The sequence below is a fragment of the Balearica regulorum genome, chromosome 5 (assembly GCF_011004875.1).
Source record: "Balearica regulorum gibbericeps isolate bBalReg1 chromosome 5, bBalReg1.pri, whole genome shotgun sequence".
Taxonomy (NCBI): domain Eukaryota; kingdom Metazoa; phylum Chordata; class Aves; order Gruiformes; family Gruidae; genus Balearica; species Balearica regulorum.
This window is the reverse complement of record NC_046188.1, coordinates 26799795-26819296: the sequence shown is the minus strand read 5'-3', so window position 1 is coordinate 26819296 and position 19502 is coordinate 26799795. Positions and strand designations below refer to the sequence as shown.

Genomic DNA, 19502 nt, shown 5'->3' with positions numbered 1-19502 from the left:
TGTTACATTTGCCCTCAAGTTCCCATCCTCTTACCCTGAAACAATTTCAGAGCTGTGGATAGGGCTGGGACCATGGGTGCAATTTCCTTCCTCTGTTGCCAGTTTACTGTTTCAAATAGCTGGCAATTTCAAGACTGAATTTGAGGTGACAGTCTGGGGGTTCTGAGAATCAAGTGCACATAGCAAAGGGGTAGGAAACAATTAAAACATTTTCTTATTTCCCTTCCCACCATAGTGGTGAGTAGAAATCAAAGGAAAAAAAAATGCCTTGTTCTCTTTTCACTCAAGTAATGTGGAAAAAAAGGAACGATGAAAAAGGAGGGGAAAAACTAAGAATGAAGTTGAGATCTTTTATGTGAGTGGGCAACATACCATGTATGCTCTATGCCCTCCTCGTGGAGCACTTCCATCAGATGGTGCCTTCTAGCTTTACGTATAACTTTAGAAGGCAATTTGTTCTGTGGTTTTTTTAGAGCTTTTATACAATGCATTGACTCTATACCATTTACTTGCTGTCTTTCTTCAGTCCTCATGCAAAGATAAACTGGAAGGCTTCAAGAATGTGTTTTTTCCACGATGCTCCACTCGGAGTCCTTGTCAGACTAGATTTTATACAGATTGTTCATTAATTATACACTGAAACATGACTTGGCATAAAAAGTACAACTCTTCAAATTCCTGCTTCTTTACTTAAGGTGATGTCTCTGTGCTTAGAACAGCTTCATTGTATGTATTCAAAGGAAACCTGAAAATATTTTTTTTCTGTGGCAAGTAAGTATTAGTGAACTAAACGCCCCCCGTCAGCAAAATTAACCTCCAAAACCAGTAAATTTGGAAAGGGATTTCTAGAGCATCTTTTGTTTATCAGGAAAGTAATGGTCTTGTGGCCTAGTTATAATTTTGAGATTCAAGTTCAGCTGCTGATTTTGTAGCAATTGCTGTGATACAACAGGACAAACCTATTCATTTTATGTATGTTCCAGACCTTTAAAATGAGTTTCCCTGCTCAGATAAGTATTTCTCTGAGACTACGTGTATTCACAATCGGATCAAATGCTGTGGAGGTGGTGTATGAGTAATATAGAGAGCTGTGTTTTGGAGGATATAATTTTGTTCTTTCAGACTTTTTTTTTTTCCCTCATCTCAGTTTTACAGCAAACTGGTGTTTTACCACAAACCTAGTTCAGGCAGTTATTAGGTGGCGGTGTTCTATTATATGATAAAACGTGAGGCATTCAAAGCTTGGCAATGTGTTATCAAGAGTCAAAGTAATGTAAGTCCCAAGTTCCATGATTTTCTAGAAATGCAGTTAGTTGTCATGCTTGTAACCATTTTTGTAATGGGGAAGCAATAATGGCTTTTTCTTGCTATTTGTTATCCTGGCTGAAAAAGTTGGTTTAAATCTGGCTGCTGAATGACTGTTATCTGTTTAGATTTGTCCAAGTGGAAAAGTGAATTCATGTTCCTTTTCTTCCTTTGACTTACTAATTTTTAAAAGATACTTGTTTAAAAAAAACAAATCTTTTGGGCATGACATTTGATTCCATGTAAAAGTTGATCTGTATTTTCATGCAAACATCTTAAGTCAAGAGAACGTTATTTTTTAAGTGCTTTTGCTATGGCCTATACTCTTCCATGTATTAGTGCAATATTCTACACAGTGAAACCCTACGTTCTGTATGGAGCCTTTTGGTGCTATCAGAAGAATATAACCAAAGCTGTACATACTGGTGGTGTTATAAAATAGATGTTGACTTTAATGTCCTTAGGAGAACTTTTACCAACTTGTGATCTTACTCTTTCATTAGCATTGTTTGTCTTTGCATGTGTAATAGTACTCACATTTGTTGCTTCAGTTCTGCAGAACAGAAATTAGCTGAAGTCTCACTCTATCTGCTATAAAGTTTTCAACTTTGTCCTTTGGAAGCCAGCTATGATAAACTCCATGAATCTTTATCTTTGACTTTAGTTCAAAGGTGACTAGGAGTTTTGCTTGTATAACTTCTGCAAGTATAGGATTTACACCCAGAAGGAAAGAATATTTGATATAAACATGATTTATTATTGAAGTTACTAGAGGAGCAAATAACAGAGAACAGAGGTTTGGAGCAGTGCTCATCAGCCTTTTAACAGCTTCAAACCGAGAAGAATGATTGTTGAGACTCAGCTACACAACGAGCAGTGCCCAGAATAACTTGAAAAGTGCAGATGTAGATTAAACTGAGTAGCTAAGATGAGCTACAACATTCTATCTCCATATAAGGACTTGAGAATTAGTTTGGATATCCATATGAAATTGAAGTTGGAGCCATTTTCAGAGCTATTTTGACAAATACAGTAATAATGTGCAAATCTCAAGGTGTGGGTCTGATCATTTGTCCTTCCACACAAACTTGCTGAATTCTGTATTTTAGGTGTCAGAATACCTGGCTTTTCCATTTTTAGGTGAATCAGCTCCATGTTGTCAGGCTTGAAAAGGGACTGTTACCTTTCTAGGTCCATTATTGGTTTTTGTCCCATGTTCCATGGTTGGTGTTGCGACATTATGAAAGACTATTTTGACCAGTTGTTAATCTTGGTGGGATAAAAATTTTGTCCTTTTTTTATCTTGTACAACACTTAGTATATGGAGAGTCCCTCCAATATAAATTTCTTGTATATTCCTTCTCACCCATCTGTCCTAATCTGGGGCGGGGGAAGCCTGTCCTACTTTTCTGCTCACCAGGTTTCTTTGCATTTGTTGTGCTTTAGCTCCTTGGTATTCCATTTCTCCCCCTTCACCTCCTACAGATAAAACCTAGAGGACCCCAGTGAAGGTCCCCAATCACTGACCTTCTAAGGAACACAAGATCCAGAGGAGGGAGGGTGAGGGAATATTAATGCTAGGGATGGGGGTGCATCAAAGGTAGTCAGGAGCGTATTCTCCCTGGTGCACAAGACAGCTCTCCAGTGGATTACCTAATAGCAGAGGCAGCTGGACTAGGTCATAGGATAGGTCTGCCTGACTACCAGGTCATGTGGCAAAGGAAGGGGCCAAAGTGTTAGATTGCAACTGGAGGGCATGTCATCTGCTGTGATTTTTTTGTTTGTTTGCAGGACATTGCTGGTTAACGTGCCCCTGGCTCGCTCTGTGCCCTCTCCCCCAACCGCCAAACCTACTGTTTGCTGGCTCAGTAGATCAGGCTGAGGCACCAGTGTCTGTTGTGGAGCAGGAGGGAGGAGAACTGTGCTGCAAGTAGGATACAGTTTTAGGTTCATGGAAAGAGAAAGCCGAGCGAATTCTGTGTGAGTCATGCACAGGACTGCAGGAGGGGCAGGCCTACTAGGAAGCATATGACCACAAATATCACCATGGGAAGGAACACAGATTCTTGAGGCGCTATCAAGAAGGGAGAGAGAAGAGGCTGCCCCATGCAGGAGAGTAGGAAAGGAAAGGCGAAGCCCTTTCTGTAGGTAAATTGGACATACTGTGTTCAGGTGACCAGGGAAGTGCAGGACAACAATGCAAAGCTTTTGGAGCAAAGCTTACATCTAATGCAAACTTCTCTGCAGGATTTCTTCTTTAGCACAACTTCATCCCTTCATAACCAGTGTACAACTCCGTGCATAATTACTCCTTCAAAGCATAACCTGCATTTGAGAAAACATTATTTATAACTCTATATTGGATAATAAGTTGCTAAGAAACAGAGACTATTCCTTAAAAAGCAGGACATATCATTTGCTTAGCTTTGATATATTGCTCTGTGATATACGATGTAGAGATAGTATATGGATTTTCTAGTTGTCTTAAGAGCCTGGAAACTGCCGAGCACCTTTAAAAGACGTTGGAGATGAGTATGTATTCCCCATGCTAAAGGATTGTACTTAGCATTTAGTGCATGAGAGAACTCCAAAAGAGTGTGTGGAAAAAAAAAGATATCTCTGTTCTGAGTTCCCAATGACAACCTATAAATAATCTAACACATATCGGTGCACACAAAACATACCTTATTAAACAAAAAAGCTAGAAAATTGTCAGTAGCTATATTAACAACTATGCAAATCAATATAAGCATAAAATTGATAGTCTTAAAATCAGATGGAAGATTTATATTAAAAACACATTCATAATCCAGAAAAAATGCTAATACCATTCTTGTTGAATTTTCCCTAACACAGCCTTCCACAACCTCAGTACAAAAGAATCTGACAGGGGCTAAATTTTTATGTGACCAGAACTAGTTTCTTTGTATTCAAAACATCAGTCTAGCTATCCGAACATAGTTAATTATTAAACGTATGTGCATAATCAGGACACCTGACTTTGCAGATTGTTAGCAGGTTAGCATAGTGTACTTCTGTTTAAGCAGATGAAAGAAGGAAAATAAGATTATAAGTTTATTTGTAATGTTTTGTTAGGCTAAGAAAAAATAATGTAGAATATTCTTGCTAACCGCACATCGATGCAGTTTCTACAGTTTCAGTGCATTCTAATCTAAAATGTTGAGGATCTTGGATCAGAGAATTTTGCTATTAGTAATTTCATTTTTAACAAGGCTGCAGAGTACAAAGGTACTTTCAGAATGGAAGAAATGTGGTGATCAGGAATGTGAGAGTAAGTACAAGTTTGATGTTTGTTTGGTTTTGTTTTTTTTTTCAAAAGGCGCCTATGGTGTATGTGTGGCTGTTATGAACCATAATGTCAAAATTAGCAATGAAACAGGCTGAAAATGAGTAGTCATAGAAAACTTTTGTTTCAATATACTAAGTTTATGAGCAATAGGCTTAAACTTTTCAAACAAAAAGAAAAAAATACTTGCTGGATTGCATTGTGTAAGTATTTTAAGATCAAAGTTCAGCAAAAATACTCTTGAATAGCTCGTTTTTCTCAGGTTTCCTCAAAATGGACAGTATAAAGCAGCTTTAAAGTATTTTTTAATTAACTCTTTACAGGTAGAAGATAAATTTAAAAAACCCAAAAATGGTAGGCTATAAACTGAGAAAGGTGACTATATATCTTGTGATTATAGTACATTCACAGCCCATTTGGCAAAACTCTATATTTCTTCTACTGTAAGTGAACTGTTTGGTTTTGGTTTTTAGTAATCCTTCTTATAAAAGACATTGTTAATATATCCTCTTTACTTATTTTTTTCTTCTTTAATAAGAAGTAAGAGCAGTAACTAATTATGGAGTTCCTGGGGAGTAAATAGCTCTGCAGGAGGCAGAGCCACTGAATCACAAGTGGGCAGCGATAAATAATGCCCCATTTATTACCCATTGATTGCCATTGTGAAACCTGTCATAAACATGTGTAGTTGGAGCTCTTTCTAAGCCATCTCCATTGGTTTGGCAGCCTTAATTGTTGCACTTTCAATGTGGATAGCTTGTTCTGAAGTGGAAGAGAGATACCTTAGATTTCCTCTGCTGATGGATCTTTATTTTCCTGTGGAGCCACGCTGACTTCAGTGGGTTCTGGATGCTCAGGGATGTCTGTCTTTGTGGAACAGCATGTGGAATGGGCTTCAAACTGGCCAGAGCACATCAATCGTGATTTCTGTGGGGAGACAGGGGTGGAAACAAAACAGAATTTAAAGTCATTCAAATTGAACTGGAACTTTGGTTTCGACAATGTGTTTAAGGTTTATATTGCTTAAACTTACCTGTTTTCTTCATAATATAAAAGTATTCAAAATAGAAGACAAAATCCCTGAAGTAATTATTAGATTTAACTTAGAATTTCTAAAATACACAATTATAAATATGCCTGGGAAGTATTTTTTAGCTGTTTAGATCTGGCTTCTAGTAGTTGAACTTGCTAATTCTCCCCATGCATTTCAGCATTGAAAGCTTGGCTGAATAAGGACTGGAAAATACCCATGTAGGACAAGAGCTTTCCTCCTTGATGTCTGTAGTAAATAGGAAAGAAAACAAGATAGAGCTGCTTTTTGCATTACTTGCTTTCCACTTGATACGAATGGATTAGTATCAACAAAGCACATATTGATGTGTTAACAATCATTTTAATGTGTTATATATATCTCAGACTTCTTCAGTAACCTATCTGACTTCAGCCAAAATGGCTGTGATGATACTTACTTGTTTCTTTCTTTCTACATACTATTCCAGCAGCAATGAGCAGAGTTCAAGCCACTACAGACTACTCAGGGCCTGATTGCCGGTATCTTAACTTCAAAACAGGGGAAGAGATAATGGTATACTCCAAACTTTCAAGGAAAAATGAAAATTTGTGGACAGGAAGTGTAAGTACTTCAATCTGAAAGAATCTCCCCATAAATAATTTAGATAGTATAATGGTAGCGTAACAACTGCAGTCTGCTTGCTTCTAGAGATCTTCCATCTCTTTTTGTAATATGAACCAGTCATGGATCAATATAGTATTTGATAGATGGGTCATTGTTATTATCTTTATATAGAAAGGGAAAATCAAATCTTGGCAAAGATCACTCATGGAGAAACAAAGTCAAGATCAGAATCCAAGTTTTCTGTGTCCTTCATCTCATCATTTGGCTATAATGATTTCATCTGGTTCCCTTAAAAACATTCAGGTCTATCACATCAGGTACCTAACCTTCAGGTCTGTGGGTAAGAAGGTTTTACAGTTGCTTAATCAGCGATCCGGTATTGGGACCTGACTTCACAGTTCAGTGCTCGAGGAAAGTTCCCAGCGAAGTTATCAGGTATATTTAATGGTTTGGAACAATTGACAATGTAGTTAGAACAGCCATGTAGTTGTTTTGTAGCAAAGAAGGAATAGATGCATTGATCCAAATCCAACTGCTAGTAACACTGTTTAAGTGCTTTGAAACCAGAAGATACTGGTAAACTTTTTGGTAAATCATCTGTCACATTTATTGTTTAACAGTGAAATTCTGTCTTCCTTTCTTTCATTCGAGAGTATCTTTGCAGGTACCTCACTCTTCCTTTCTTTCCAAGATGTATTCCCCCATTAAAGGCTACGTGCGATGGTGTGACATAAAGCTAGTAATTGGTTTCTTCATCAGACTGACCCTTACTTGATTCTTTTGGGCGCTATCAACTTCTTTTCTGTAGTGTTGCCATCTTCATTGCCATTTTCTCTTCAGCTGGCAGCTGGCCTCGTACTTGAATTTCATATCCTACTTTTCTTGTAACTTATTGTGGGTCATTAGTTATTAATTTTTCTCCCACTTGAGTCAATGGGAAATTTGCAGCCGATTTTAGTAGGAGCTGGCTGAGACCATCTGTGCACACAACACTATCTTCAGGTGAAGCAGTGTTAAGGCTACTTGTTTGGTTCCGCACAAAAAACACATTCATAAAAATAATACAGAAATTAATAGTATGGAGTAATATACTTCCCCTTGCTTTCTGAAATGGCAAATGGAACGCTTTTGTGAAGGAAAAAAATAAACCAATCTTTTGACCAAACAAAATGAAGGGGGCAGGAGGCAGTCCTATAAACTTAGGATTTGTTTATTCATACTTTTCTAGCATATATACAAGTGCCTAACGTACTTCTCACTGAAGTTTAAATGCTCTCATTCCTTTTATATTTTTAATAGAAAGGAAAGGATTTTGGATATTTCCCAAGAGATGCTGTGAAGGTTGAGGAAGTTTTTATTGCAAAAGAAGTTGAAGTGCTCACTAAGGTAAGCCAACATCACCAGATTTTCCAATGTAGTCTACAGCAATTGAAGATCTAATATCCAGTTAGAAATGCAAGTGTCACTGCATATTTTATTTCAGATAATTCAAAACATGTTTGGCTTTTTTTTAATTATTGCTCCATTTGCATATTTCTACCTAATAAATGATACAGAACCATTAGGAATAATATAATTACTTACAGTCCTTTTTGTAAAGTTATCACATGCATAATTACACAGAAAGAAAGAGAGTATTGCTGCTATACAGTGCTGTAGAAAATTACATGTGACAACATCTTATTATTGTTCTTTTAGGAAACTGATTTCCTTTGCCTTCATGGAGATAAGTACACTTTTGAAAACGAAGATAGCGCATTACATGATCACAACAAAGAAAGTGAATATTCATCATCTGATGCAGAATCAAAGTTGCATGAAAACGAACTCTTAAAACATGCAAGAGACTCCATGCAAAAGGAAGAAAGAGTGGAATCAGTTTCCGAAAATGATTCCAAGGAATCTCACACTCCGGAGGAATTTGCAAGCAAAAAGTTGGATAGAAAAAATGACAACAGCAAAGATGATACTGAAGAGCCAGAAATGCAAAACAGTCTCCCACTAGAACCCACTCCAGTTCAGTCTAGTTGGATTGCAGGATGGTTCACCACAGGAAGTAAAAACGATGAAGAGCCCTTAAAAGGCATTACTGAATCTTTAGAAGAAAATACATACCGAGGCAGAAAAATAGCTGTAACTGCTGAAAATGACTTAGAGGAGCCAGATGATAAGGTGGAACAAGAACCCCCAGCATCTGTTTGGTTTCAAGGTGGGCTGATGAGCTTTCTGTATCTTGGTGAAGAGAATGTGGATGTTGGTTTTGCATCAGAAAAAAATGATCCCCAAATCCATGATGTTTCTGGTACACTTGGACATTCCAGTAACGAACAGGAAACAGTGGCCACAGAGTTACAGACAGAAGAAGAAAAGAGTGAAAGCCAAGAATCCACATCAAATTGGTTTAATTTGGGTTTAAGTAATGTTCTTAATTTTGGTCATGCTGAGAAAGATACAATTGCTATGGAAGACCAGCAAAGCAGAGAAACAGAGGATGAAGCAAATAAGAATGAAGAAGTGCAGACTTTAGAGCAGAAAGAATCACACATGGACAAAGAACCAAAGGAGACAGTTCAAGCAGTGACAGATGAAGAAGATGAGAATTATGCACAAGAAATAATAGATTCAATCAGTAACATGAGAAATCCTGGGGAGATACCAGCAAGTGTGCATACTCTTAATGACACCAAATGCACCTCAAATAGCACAGAATCATCATTTGATATACTACCAGGTGACAAAGAGAAACCAACTGAACCTTACAGTTCAGAACAAGACTCGGTATCAGAAAGCCTGCTGCTGAAAAACACTGAAGCTAAGAAGGGAAATCAGGAGTCAGAAAACAAACATGGCCAGTCAGGTTGGTATTCAAATATTTATAATAGCTTTATTGATTATAATATGGACACATATGATAATCAACAGGGACATGAATTAATTGCATCACATCAGATTATTTCTTCTCCTACCCCACCTCAGAATTGTGACCCCTCAGACACAAAAAACACAGAAGAAAAGCCTGATGTATCTGAAGAACAGAGCCGTTTCTTCGCTTTTAGTCATTTTGCAGACATACTGAAGTTTTGGAGTTCAACACCCAAAGAGGACCAAGTGCAGAGTTTGCAAGATGGTGTGGGTTTTAGTGAAGAAACCTCTCAAACTGAAAATGATAACGAAATATTACAAGGAAATAATAACAGAGCAATGAAAGTACAGGCAAATCAGATAGTTAGTGAGAAGCTGTCTGAAAAAGATGAGGGCGCAATCCATGGAAGTGATCTGTTTTCCTCACTAGCTGTGCAAAATAATGAACGCAGTAATGAAAAAGGAAAACATTTTGTCAAATCAGTTGGCGACAGTGATACTTCACAAATTTTATCTTTCAAAACACTAGTACAACCTGAAGTATCTCAAAGACAGTATGTGCCCTTGTTTAGTTATTCCAGTGCTGAAGAACATGTTTCTAAGAGTAGCAAAAGTCAGGAAAACACCAATATAAAAGTTTATTATAGTGACCCTGTCTCCAAAGATTCTCTACATTTACCTTCAAAATTAAATTTTGAAAACACAGTGGAAATTGGAACTCATCTGCAGGAAAAATAAAAAATGGACATGGTTGAAGCAGTCCAAAAAGAACAAAATAACCTGAATGCTTGTATTCAAGAATCTGTAAATTCAGATTTACCGATAGCGAATTACCAAGCTATGGGGAACTACCAGGAACTGCAGATGTTCATCTGGGCATCAAGATGACCCCATGTGAGCCAAGTCTTACTCTGGAAACATCTGAGAAAGGCAAACCAGTCGAATGCTGTGATACAGAACAAAATTCAGCATCGAAAAGCCAGTTTGAAATGGATGGCGATGTAAAAGAGAAAATTCACAAACCAGAGAACAAAAACGGCCCACTGGGTTTTTATGAAAACAGCATCAAAGATTTCAGTCAGGATATTTTTAATTATGAACAGGGTCAGAAATCTGAGGAGTCCCAAGAATTGACTCCAGACCAACCTTTCTCTCCTCACCCCTCATCTAGTAGCTTCAGATTTTAGAAAGAAACATGAGTCACGTGTGATACAGTCAAAGAAAAGATTATTCTGTATCACCAGATTTAGGGCCATCAATTCAAGCCATTTTGACAGTGCAAGATACAAAAACATAGAAAATGAATCTGAGTTTTGGAAGGCATCATCAAACACTACTTCAAAAGGCACAGTAATGCCGAAGTCTTCAGCTGAATCAAAGTAAAAAAAAAAATTTATAAGGAAGATTTAGTGACAATAAAAGGAACAGTCACATGATACTAGTCTGTCTGAATGGGAACTTTTATGCTAGCAGCCCTCTAAAATAGAAGACATTTTTAAAAAAAATAGCATTACGGTTAGTCTCCTAAACCCCTCCAACTAGAAAGCCAGACTGCTATTAAAAAAAACAGATTGATTAAATTCTGGCAACCTGGGATCGCTCAGAAACCTGGGCTGATAAAGCATGTTGAAAAAGAAGATACTGCTCTAACTGAAAGAATGGATAATACTAAAAAATTAATTGCTGCTACTAAAACAAGATAGGAGAGGGAAAGAAAAAAAGAATCTGAAAATCAGAGAGGGTCAAAGTCCAGAAATATAAATAACAAAAATTATATTCTCACAGAAAGGGTTCCAGGTAGTATTTTTACTATACTATCAGAGTTCTTTGCAAATATATTTAGTAAAACTAACAATTAAGTCTGTAGACAAAAAGTCTGAGGATACATGTTTTGTCAAAAAAACCCAAACCCAACAAAAAAAAACCCAAAACAAACAACTGAAAATAGGGATGACGCTAGGACAAGTAGAATTAATTCTTAACTCCATCTCATTCTTCTGTGCAGGAATCTGAACAAGAAAAAGATACTACTAAATCTGCAGAAGGTGCAGTAAATTATTAAATCAATTTAGAAGTCATGCAAGAAAAATTTGAGGAAGGACAGCTTGGCATTTTGGGAACAATCCTGCTGCAGAATCCAATGAAAACAAAATTATAGTAGGGCAGAGTTCATGTCCCCCAAACCAAGCAAATATTGTATGATAAACACTCAGATTTACCAAAGCCATTGATTACATTCCAACAATTTCACTTAAAGTTAAAACAAGATGTTAAGCACTGCTTAGAGCATCTCTGTGAGGGTAACAAACTGATGCAGCTGCACCAGCAATTTGAAAAGATTCATCATGAAATCACAGCTTACTCATGTGAAGACAATGTTATGCAGAGGAAACAAGTGATTGTGTCTGTACAAAAAGGGCACAATTTGGACACTGGGCAGGAAAAATGTATGGAAAAAAAGGAATGTTCTTCTAGGGCTACCAGAGCTTTTGTCTGCTATAACAATTAAGTGTGCAGCCCAAACTGCAGCTAAAGGTACTGGACTAATGCTTCACTAACAGTGATTTGGCAAGAACAAAATATGCATTGTCTGAGGAAAAAAAGCCAACAGATACAACACTGTCTCCTTCTGGTGATTTAAAATCAAGAGGTAGCGAGCCTGACTCATAGTAGTTAATGACTGATTTATGATATTTTGAGGATCTGATAATACAGATTGAGTTAATATAATGGTGACAGTTTAAGAGACAGTTACTCTTCCTGACTTTTGACTATTGGACTATTTGGGATGGGTATCTTTGGCTAGTAGTGGCTTGAAGCATAGAATTAAAAATGAATCGATTTGTAAATTTTTTTTTTTCCTGACATGGGTAAGCAAGGTGTGGGGTTTTTTGAAAGCGATATTTTATTTGCTTCAGGAAACTTACTCCAAGTCACTGAAACTGAAGCAGCTAGGTGCCTGCAGTCACACTTCTGCCTGAACATGCCTGTAGTTTCTCGTATTTCACAGTAAAGTTTATCTTGTGGGAAGCTGTTAATCTTTAATCCTACATGGCATTTTTAATTGTTCTTTTCATAAAGCTTTTCCCACTTCTATTTGGATATGATGTAAGAAAGAGACTTACTAATCCTGAACAGGTAATCTATAGGTTAGCTATCAAAAACAAGCTTTTTTTTTTCCTGAACGTTGATTTTTAACTACTTTACTACAACACCAACTTTGCTTAAAGTTCTATCCTCTAAACTCTGTTCTAAGACCATTATTCAAACCAGTATTTCTTAAATCATAAATCTGTAGCATGTTTTTACTCTAATGTAGCACTCTAGTGTTTGGCTTTAAGCTGAGGAAAATAACTTTAAAAAAAAATCAATCTCTGTAGAGGTTAATATCTTATAAAAGTGTGTGTGTGTGTGTAAGTTGAATCCTCTGAAAATAAGCATGATTTCCCTTCACAACCATTTGCAGTAGGCAGTAGAAGAAAGCTATTAGAAGAAACACCAGAGAAGGAACATGAAATGAATGCAGCTGTAGATTGTGAATACAACAGTGACCAACATTCTAAAGCAATAGTGATTCCTTCAGTAAATTCTGAAGAAAAACTGGACAGTTCAGTAGCTGACTTTCCATTTGATGTCAAAAAGCCTTTCTCAGATGCCATCCAGAACTATGTTCCAAGTAATGGTAAGTGTTAAGTTTCTTAATTTTAAGGAAAATAAATTTGCGATTTTTTTTTTAAAGTTGGAATTATATTGACAGTTGTAATGTAAACCTTTTTTTTTTTCCCTTATGAACAAACCAAAAGGAGGTTGGATATATCAGATACTTCTGTGCTTGAATGCTCTTGAGATTGAGGAATCAATAAAATCTGTATTTTCAGCAGTGATGACTATTATCAAAAAGGTAAGAATTCTTTATGTGATATATTGTTGACATTAGTGCAAAATTAAGGCACTTATTGGTTATGTTCTGTAATGAAGCCCCCCCAAAAAAAGAAAGAAAAAAAAATCCTTTTAAATAATCCCGCTGCAGTCCCCTTGCTTCTGGGAGTATCTCATGCTAAATGAGAAAGAGATGGAACAAGAAAATGTCAGGTTAGCTGCTGTTGTTTGCACTGTGGAATCTGATGAACTTAGTGTAATTTTGTTTGTTTTTACAGAACAGGCAGGAAACACCTCAGTGGTCAAAATATCAGCATTTTTTTGTGGTTTTGATTGTTTTACATGAAACTCATGCTCCCTCTAGTTCACATTACAGTACTGATTAAATTTGCTTGGACTTAGAAAGTTTGGGTTGGGATGAGTAAAATAACCAGAATACGTCCATTTTTTTTAAGAAGTACTTTCAAAGTCTTGATTCACAAAGATTACCATAGTTTATAATTGCATAAAAAATACTTTTCTAAGCAATTATATGAAATACAAAATGGGATTGATTGCTATGGGGATGTCTTAAATATCAAAATGTAGGGACAGAGTGAAGGTGGGCCTTACTGGACATAATTGCCCAAGAAACTGCTGCCAGAGAATGTGAGAAAAGGTAGATGTCCCCTCTAAACAGATGAGTAATACCAGGTAAAGCGGTATATGGTAAACTTCATTAATTTTGATGCTTTAATTTTGTTTAGATTGCATAACTGAAGTTTAAGAACCACATAAATTTGTTCCCGATTTCCAGTGTACTTACACAGATTCTGGCTGAACCGCAGCGTAGAAGAAAACTGAAGGGCTTTGCTTTTTTCCCCTCATGAACTAGATTGGATTTCAATGCTCATTGATAGCTAACTGCTATGGCCAAACTCATTCTTGTATTTGATACTGCTAAAAAAGCCACTTCCACCTTCTACCTCTCACAGTCTCTCAGGTGGTACCAGCTTCACAGGCAAGTCACTCACCTTGCATTGTGAAAACTGAGTTACCACACGTAAAAAAACAAACAAAAAACCCCAGTGTAAGTACATGTTAAAAAAAAAAAAAAAAAAAAAAAGATATAATACAAACCCGGAGCTGTAGGGCCGGTCCTTAGGAGCCGTGGGGCCGGTCATACGGCCCGTGGGGCCAGCGCACGTCCGCAGCCCCTTGCGCAGGAGCGGGAAGCCGCCGCCGGTCGCTGACCCACCTGTTGCCCTCCCCGCCCTCTCCGCCGGGCCAATGCCAGCTCCGGCTCCTCTCTGGGAACGGGAGCGGCGAGGTGGCATGGCTCCCCGGCCGGAGCCAGGCCCTTCCCCAGGAATCTAGCCCAGATCGGTTTATTTTTGTGAAGACCTGCTGCTGCACGGGTGCGGATGGAGAGAGCGGACGCCAAAGGGACGGTGAGTTTCCCTGCGGCTAACTTTGAGGGGGAACAGGAGTAGGTTCGTGGCCAGCGGGGCCACGTCAGTACCGGAGGACAGGGGGACGGCGGCGGGCGTACGCTGAAGCGAACTGTCGGTACTTCCCACTTCTCTGTCTGTCGGGAGAGGTCCCGGAGACTGCGGCCCAGAGCCGCCAGGCGTCCCCCGCGCCGGGCAGCTCCGCGGAGAGGGCACCCCTGAGCTGCACCTGCCCCTCGGCCCCGTCGGCTCTGGAACTGGGAGCCGCGTCCGGAGGCACCCTGCTCTGGGCCAGGCGGGACGGTGAGGCCCGAGGCCCGCTGCCGCCGTCGCGCTCTCGCGTCCCCTGGCAGTGGTATCTCCCGCTCCTTCCCCCCGGCGGCGGTGTTGTTTCCCCCATTCACGTCGCAGTGGTACTGCCCGCAGCCCTCTTCAGCCTCCCCAGGCTGCTCCCACCTGTACCCGCGCTGTTCCCCTCCCCCCCGCGGCAGCAGTGTTTTTTTCCTCCCCTCCTTCCCGCGGCAGTGGTACAGGCCGGTTGTCAAGTGGCGAGCCGGAAGGGGGCCGCGCGGTGGTGAGCCCGTGCCGCCGCGGCTCCGCGGTAAGATGGCTGCCGGCGGCCGCGGGGATGCTTTGGACGTCGCCACCGCCAGCTTGTGGCTGGGCCTGCGGGAGACCGCGCAGCGTTACTGCGGGTTGGCCTTGGAGGGGGCGCGCAGGGTGAGTGCGAGACCCGCCTCCGCCCGGGTTGGGCTCTGGCGAGGGCCGGGGACTTGTGCCGCGGCGCTTCAGCGTTGGGGGGAGCGTGAGGGAAACGGTGCTGCCAGGGGTGGCGGGAGGCTCGGGCCTGAGAGAAATGGCCCCGTACCGGAGCGCACGGCTGCGGCACAGAAACCCCGTCCGTGCGCGGCGTAGAGCCGGGCTGTGCCTCGCCGGCGTGGGTCGGGGCACGACAGCCGGCCGGGAGGGGGCCCGGGGTCTTGTTGAAGCTGGCGGTTTCTTCGGGAATAACAGAGGTCTCCGAAAGGCAAAGCAGCGAAACGAACGCTCCCTGCTATCACACATGCACCCCCCGCTTGGCTTGAGATGGGGGTAGGCTGGCCGTTTGATTAAAGAGATCGAGACTTTACTGCAGAGTAGTAGCACGTTCTTACACACACGTCACACAGTAAGTGTCAGCTACATTAAGCAGTTTATGTCTTTGAGAAAACACTGATTTCTGTTTACAAATAAAACGTGAGTGTGTTTAAAGTGGGTTAAATCATTGACTTGTGTTCAGTGTGTTATGTTAGCATGGAGCTGATGAGCAGGTTTTTCTATCAAAGAAATTTTCTACAAGTAAGTCATAAAATACTTATTAACATTGATTCTTATAACAGTGAAACATGTAGACAACTCGAAGGACAATTTACCATAATTGGTGGCTTCAAAAAGAAAAGTTTGCAGAGCTTTATCAAGTCATCATTATATCTTGTTGGAGTCTTTCTCCTTTCTTATTTTTGTTTCTTCACTTGGTAAATGCATAATTTAAAAATCAAAGGCTTCTGTTAACCATTTTCTCAGCATTTTGGAAAAAATAGATGTACAAGCCTACACAAGGCTTAAAAGTAAACTAAGTCAATATGTCATGTATATTTCTGTTGAAAATATTAATCTCTTTTCCTTTAGTTGAAGCTTACTACTTTATTTTTCAGGCTGTGGCTTCACTGCCTGAAGAAATGAGACCTGGTCCTGATCTGTATGGTTTCGCATGGGAAATTGTGATTTGTGCTGGCATTGTTGGAGCCTTTACAGTTTTCGTGTTCCTGTATAGAAGTTATCAATCAGTAAGTGTTCAAGTTACATACAGATACGTAGAGTGCATTAATGGTTTGAATTGAAATTGTTATTCTGCTCAAGATATCTAATGCTTTAGAGTTTTAAATGTGTTGTTGAATTTGAAATCCCTCTAAAAGAGAAATTGAGCGGTAGCCTGTTTTGTCAAGACAGTAAGTTTGGATGTGTACTGAGTGACTCTTGTCATTGGAGGAAATGCAATGAAACTTACTATAGTAAGGCTTCTTTTTTCTTTCCCTTTTCAGTTTTTACACCACACTTTCAAAGTCATCCCTTAAATTATTTTCATGAGATATAGAGGTCTTCCCTAGGGTGTATGTATTGCTGTGTGTTATCTCTAACACACCTGGCTATAGCTAGGCTGGCTCAGGTCTTTCAAGATAATTGTAAGCAAAAGCAATCCAGATGGATTTCTATCACAGGAGGCATTTTAAAACTCTTTGAACAGTGACCTTGATTTTGTTTATTGGAGCACTGAACCAATTTTACTGTGTGCTGTTTGTGAGTGCTAAGCTGTTGACCGAGAAGTGTATCACTGAAACCTTTTAACGCACAAATCAGATCAGATTTTTGAGGTAAGGGTTGTCTTCTGTTGTGAGGAAGTAAGGATCTGACTAGTAACAGCTGCCTACCATACTCTCCCTGCTAATGAAATGGGTCAGTGTCCATAATTCAGTATTCTAAATTTCTCCTCAGTCTTTGCATACTCTTAAATAGACAGACTGTGATTTTGGTGCTAGGTGTGATGATGCTCATGTTTGAAAATAGGTTGCATGGCAGTTTAGTTTTTCAGATACAAGCAACTGCATTTTTAGGGTTCTAACATCAACTTAGATCTGGAAACGTGCCACCTTGTTCTGCAGCAGTGGTTCAGGTTGTCTGGAAGGGGGTCTGTATTTGTATAAGCTAATGCATCTATAATTTGGGTCATTTCTTCTGTTTTCTAGCAGCATCCCTCTAGGTGGTATGAAAGAGATGTTTCAGCTACAATCAGTCAAGCAGCAACTCCACTATTGTTTTCCTCCTGCATGTGTCACTAAGGGATTAGATATTACAGAAGTTATTGATAGCTTGTTCAGTCATCCATACTTAGAACTGCACTGACTGCTCTTTGAATAATTAATTAAGAATTTAGTGGGGTTTGGGTTTTTTGGGGATGATAGGATAACGTGTGCTTATGACTTTTTTTCCCTCTTTTTCTGTTGCATGGACTCTTTGGCCATCCCATGGCTTTACATGAGGAGGAAATGGGGAAGATCTGAGAGACTCGTTGTATGTTAGGCACATGATCCAGGCCCAGCCTCAAGAGGAAAGCTGTGTTGTAAAGTTTTTGTGGATTCAGTCAAGTTCTGCATCTCTTGTCCAGGCCATTTATGACAGATTTTTTTTCCTGCAGTTTGTTAGATTTTGATTCTAGGGCACTAGGTCCCTTATGCCAGCTGCTGATTTGGCACTTCCCACTGAGTTGCATCTGGGCAGGATGCCCATCAAGTGGTACCCATACTGCAGCTCTAACTGTTATGTATTATAACGTGTGGAGTTTTTTTTCCTCATAGGAAGTTAAGTCTGAGCCGGCACATGGAGCTTCCCTCTCCCTCCCCTTTCCTACTCCTTTGACTGTGCATTTCTACTACCACTTTGTGTTAGCAGTCCTGGTTATGTGATGACTATACAGGGGTGTGTTTAAGAAGTGATCCAGGTGAAAACTAACCTCCTTTCCTCTCTTTTCTCTGTTTAATGAGAGTGGGAGAATGATAGGGCAGACATGCAGCCATGGAGGGGGTAAAAGCAGAGGATGCAATTGCCCATTTTTAACAGCAGCCTGTATTTATATTCCTTTTTTCAGTTCCATGGTTAAACTGATCATGGAACCACAGTTTAAAAGATTAGTTTTCAGATACTATGCAAGAGTAATTGATCATACGTTTTCAATATTTATTCTTTTTATTTCAGGTTAGAAGTCGACTTTATGTAGGTAAGCTTATTTTTCATACTGTTTCTTTGGAGTATGACTTTTCTTTCTTTCTTTCTTTCTTTCTTTCTTTCTTTCTTTCTTTCTTTCTTTCTTTCTTTCTGTTAATTACTTGAATGTTGCAACACTTAACTATCTGTCTTTTTTTAGGAAGGGAAAAACAGCTTGCCAATAAAATTGCTGAACTAGTTGAAGATAAATGCAAAATTCTTGAAAAACTCAGCCTTTGCAAAAAAGAGGTAATAGTTCTTATTTTTTGCTTTCAGATGTTTCACAGAAATGGGCTCAATTTACCAAGTGTTTAAAGTATTAAACTTATCTATAAGAAAGATGTTTAAAATCTTTTCAAGTGATTCTTCGTATGCTTTTTCCTGTCAATACCTTCGAGTGTAATTAAGGTGTTAGCAAGTTCTGCCTTTAACTCTTAGTATGATACAATTCACTGGAAGCAACTTCAAAATGTCTTTGTTTTATGCCACTGGGATAATCTACTAGGGCTAAGGCTTTCCTGATTTCCAGCAAGGTGCGCTTACGTGGTGGCTGTGTTTCAGACTAGAGCATTGTAAATTAATGCTGTCGTTTAAGCAATCGTTGACATATATTCTGACATAAAGTATTTCCTTTTCAGTTCGAAGATTTAGAATTGTCTCTGAAAGATGACAATGTTATGAAAGAATCAACAGACACATCTTTTTTTGAGGTAAAAAGATAAATGGAAATTGTTATTTCTACAATTTAAGGCAATATTTCAGGAAAATGCTGCCCATATTAAAAAAAAAAAAAAGCACCAAAAAACCCCAACAAAAAAAAACCCAAAACCTTAATTGTTTTAATTGTTTTAATTTGTTTTTTTAGTCCTGGGTTACTGAAAATGGCACAGGAGTGAGACATTTAAATTGAGACTTTTTGTAACAATTGCATTGAAAATTATTGATATTAGAGCAAATGGTGTATTAGACAATATTTACATTTTTAAAAAATAAATTGTTCCTGTTTCTAGAAGAAACAGTAGTACATGAAGTATTTTTTCTCACAGCTGAATTAATTCAAATATATTCTATAGGCAACTGAAGTGCAGTTGTAAACAAAAAATACCACTACATTGTTTATATCCTCCAAACTGAGAATATATTTGTAAAAGAGTTCCGAAAAACTGAATCAAATACCTAAGGGGCTCTATAAAATTTATGTAACAGAAAAAGCAAATAGATTTATTTCATTCTGCACCTCAGATCCCATAGACCTGATCGTTACGGGTCTTGTTAACATGCAAGA

At 39.0% G+C, this 19502-nt stretch overlaps 1 protein-coding gene across 5 annotated transcripts in view; it reads left to right on the top strand.

The window, feature by feature from the left end:
* Positions 1-4293: 4293 nt before the first annotated feature.
* The window catches only part of MIA2 (MIA SH3 domain ER export factor 2), a 37049-nt gene continuing 21840 nt past the window's right edge, over positions 4294-19502 (top strand). For 2 of the 5 annotated variants that reach the window (XM_075753936.1, XM_075753935.1), the window contains exons 1-10: positions 4294-4597; positions 6112-6245; positions 7548-7634; positions 7947-9105; positions 12577-12792; positions 12914-13011; positions 16114-16245; positions 18209-18230; positions 18378-18466; positions 18856-18927. In XM_075753936.1, the coding sequence (XP_075610051.1) occupies positions 4483-4597; positions 6112-6245; positions 7548-7634; positions 7947-9105; positions 12577-12792; positions 12914-13011; positions 16114-16245; positions 18209-18230; positions 18378-18466; positions 18856-18927 (2124 nt within the window). In that variant the 5' untranslated portion in view covers positions 4294-4482. Of the gene's footprint in view, positions 4598-6111; positions 6246-7547; positions 7635-7946; positions 9106-12576; positions 12793-12913; positions 13012-14240; positions 14420-14939; positions 15140-16113; positions 16246-18208; positions 18231-18377; positions 18467-18855; positions 18928-19502 lie in introns of those variants that run through there. The other 3 variants (XM_075753937.1, XM_075753939.1, XM_075753938.1) reach the window with 3 other exon arrangements.